At 36.0% G+C, this 2,676-nt stretch overlaps 1 protein-coding gene across 1 annotated transcript; it reads left to right on the top strand.

Annotated features, from left to right (window-relative positions):
- The first annotated feature begins 888 nt into the window (after nt 1–888).
- LOC111885010 (probable aspartic proteinase GIP2) lies at nt 889–2,423 on the top strand. The gene has a single exon (XM_023881308.3). It carries the CDS (start codon nt 901–903, stop codon nt 2,221–2,223), a length of 1,323 nt encoding a protein of 440 aa, XP_023737076.1. The 5' UTR covers nt 889–900; the 3' UTR covers nt 2,224–2,423.
- The last annotated feature ends 253 nt before the right edge of the window (nt 2,424–2,676 follow it).

The following is a 2,676-nucleotide window of genomic DNA, read 5'->3' as shown; positions in this document are numbered from 1 at the left end:
GGGGGAGTAATAAGGATAATAAAGATTCACATTTATCCTTATCATATCATCGAGTCTTATCTTATTTTGTTTAAAATTTTATTTTATCATTTCCCATATTTGAAGGGATTCTCCTGTATATATTTTTGAAGCTGATCAATGAAAAGATCAGATTTCCTATTATCAAACTTATTATACTTTTGTACTAGGATGATGAAGACAAATCAAACACCAATTTGGGTGTTATCTTTCATCTCAACAATATGGCATGGATGTTCAGATCTTGATATTTCGGGTGATTTTGTTTCCAAATTTTGGATCATGTTTTCAAATAAAAATTGGGAAACTAGAGATTTTGTTTAAAGTCCGCAAAATCGATTTGATGACATCGTTTCACGTTTTATCCTTCTGATGATTTTTTGAACAGATGTTAGTGGTTAGAAATTAGTAGAATTTGTAAGGATATGCAGGTCAGATAGTGGCGAAAGGAGGTGAGAAGAGAGGGAGTTGGTCAGGTTGCATCTTTGTGGTGACTTTCAGGTCTGGTTGTGGAAGGGAGGCTACAAATCTAGTAGTTATTAATGGAACATGCTAAATATGTGGTTAATTCTTGAAAAAGGCTTAATAAAAGTCGCTTGTTGTGTCATTTTTTCTAATAGTTATTATCGATAATCAATAACCAATAATAGTATATAATATATTAATAAAGTTAAAGTGCATAATGATATTAGTGACAAATGAATGTGATGGAATGATGAATGGGTGTTAATTTAAGAACCAATTGGGTTTATATAAAATTATACTTTTACATATTCTATTGCGCATCGACTAGAGGTACCAGGTTTACAAATATTCTCATAGGCATCAAGAGTACTATAAAAGAATGTCATTCATATCAATGAATTCGCAAGTACAGCCACAATGGCATCTTCACAAACGCTTACCACTCTCTTCATCCTTTCTCTTTTAAGCTTCTCTTACGCCGCTTCAGCTCCTTTTAAACTGCCAAAACCGAAAGCCATTCACCTTCCGATTAGAAAAAATCAAACAACTTCCCAGTACTACACCACATTTGAGTCTGGACACCCTGAGTCACCTACCATAATTGATGCATTGATTGATCTTGGAGCACCATCTGTTTGGTTTGATTGTACAACCTATGTCTCGGCTTCATATAAACGAGCATCATGTGGTTCAAACAGATGTAAGAAGGCCAAGGGACTATCATGTGTAGGATGCAACTCAACTCCTAGACCAGGGTGCTCCAACAACACCTGTGGTGTGTTCGCTTACAACCCTTTTCACGATTACTTAACTATTCAAGAGCTTGGTGAAGATACCATAAGGGTATATTCGACAGACGGTGCATATGTTTGGTTTAGTTACGACGTACCCAAATTCCAATTATCTTGCGCAGATTCCCTCACTATAGAGCGCTTACCTGGTGATCATACTAAAGGGTTGGTTGGCCTTGCAAGAGCCGAAATCTCACTTCCATCACAAATTTCATCTTTTTTCAAGTTGGCTAAAAAATTTGCACTTTGTTTACCTTCATCATCTGAGAATGGATTAGGGGATGTATACATTGGCGGAGGTCCATATTACATGCTTCCTAGTATCAAAGATCAATCTCTGTCACTAGTAACCACCCCTCTTGTTGTCAATATGTTTGGCACTGGCCCCATTATTTCTGAAGGAGAGTCTTCCGTAGAGTATTTCATCAATGTCAAAAACATTGAAATCAGCGGTAAACGTGTATCTTTTAGTCCATCTCTGCTATCTATTGATACAAATGGAGTTGGGGGAACAAAGGTCAGTACTACAGCGCCTTATACCATTTTGCAGTCGTCCATTTATAAACGATTTGTTAAAGATTTCATCAAGGAAGCATCACTGAACAACATAAAAAGGGTAAACTCTGTCGCACCTTTTGGGGCGTGCTTTGATTCAAAGACTGCTCCCAACACGATAACTGGACCAGCAGTTCCAAATATCGACCTTATTTTGGAAGGCAGGAATGTAAGGATGACACTATATGGTGCAAACTCAATGGTGGAAGCTAAGAAGAATGTAATATGCCTTGCATTTATTGATGGAGGAGCTGAGCCAACAACATCTATTGTCTTAGGTGGGCATCAGTTAGAGAATTATATTCTTGAGTTTGATCTAACTTCATCAACACTCGGACTCTCTTCATCTCTCCTGCTCCAGAACACGAGCTGTTCCCATAGCAGGGTATATTAATTCCCTGTGTAACTTAAGATTTGTATTTGCTTTGCTCATCGTTTCTCTTTCCTTGTAATGTTTTGAAGCAAAAGATTGATCCATATAGTCTTTCATGTCAGATCGATATTGTATTGTATGATCTACTCTCTTCTGTATTCCAAGAATCATGTTTTAGTGAAAGATGTGGTCTGTTGCTTTTTTTATTCTTCAGTAAGGCGTAACATTGGAAATATAACAAAAGGGAAAAGAAGAATCTTAATAGTATTTTAAAAAAGTTTTAAAAGCTTGAGGGCATTAGAGAAGATTTTCTAACCTTTGTTTTTTTGAGTTTAATATTGAGTATAGATTGTGGTTGACAGAAACAAAGATCAATCGGATCATATTTTTCCATCACCACTTGACAGCAACTTTTTTTTATAAAAAATTGAATCACACTTTTCCGTTTCATTTGACAGATAAAAAATAAATAGA

Source organism: Lactuca sativa, chromosome 8 (genome assembly GCF_002870075.4).
Source record: "Lactuca sativa cultivar Salinas chromosome 8, Lsat_Salinas_v11, whole genome shotgun sequence".
Taxonomy (NCBI): domain Eukaryota; kingdom Viridiplantae; phylum Streptophyta; class Magnoliopsida; order Asterales; family Asteraceae; genus Lactuca; species Lactuca sativa.
Note: the sequence above shows the minus strand (reverse complement) of the source record. Positions and strands in the feature narration are given on the sequence as shown.

Bases quoted from the DNA above. Each gene is read 5' to 3' on its own strand.
- LOC111885010 (XM_023881308.3), top strand. From the start codon at position 901: ATGGCATCTTCACAAACGCTTACCACTCTCTTCATCCTTTCTCTTTTA.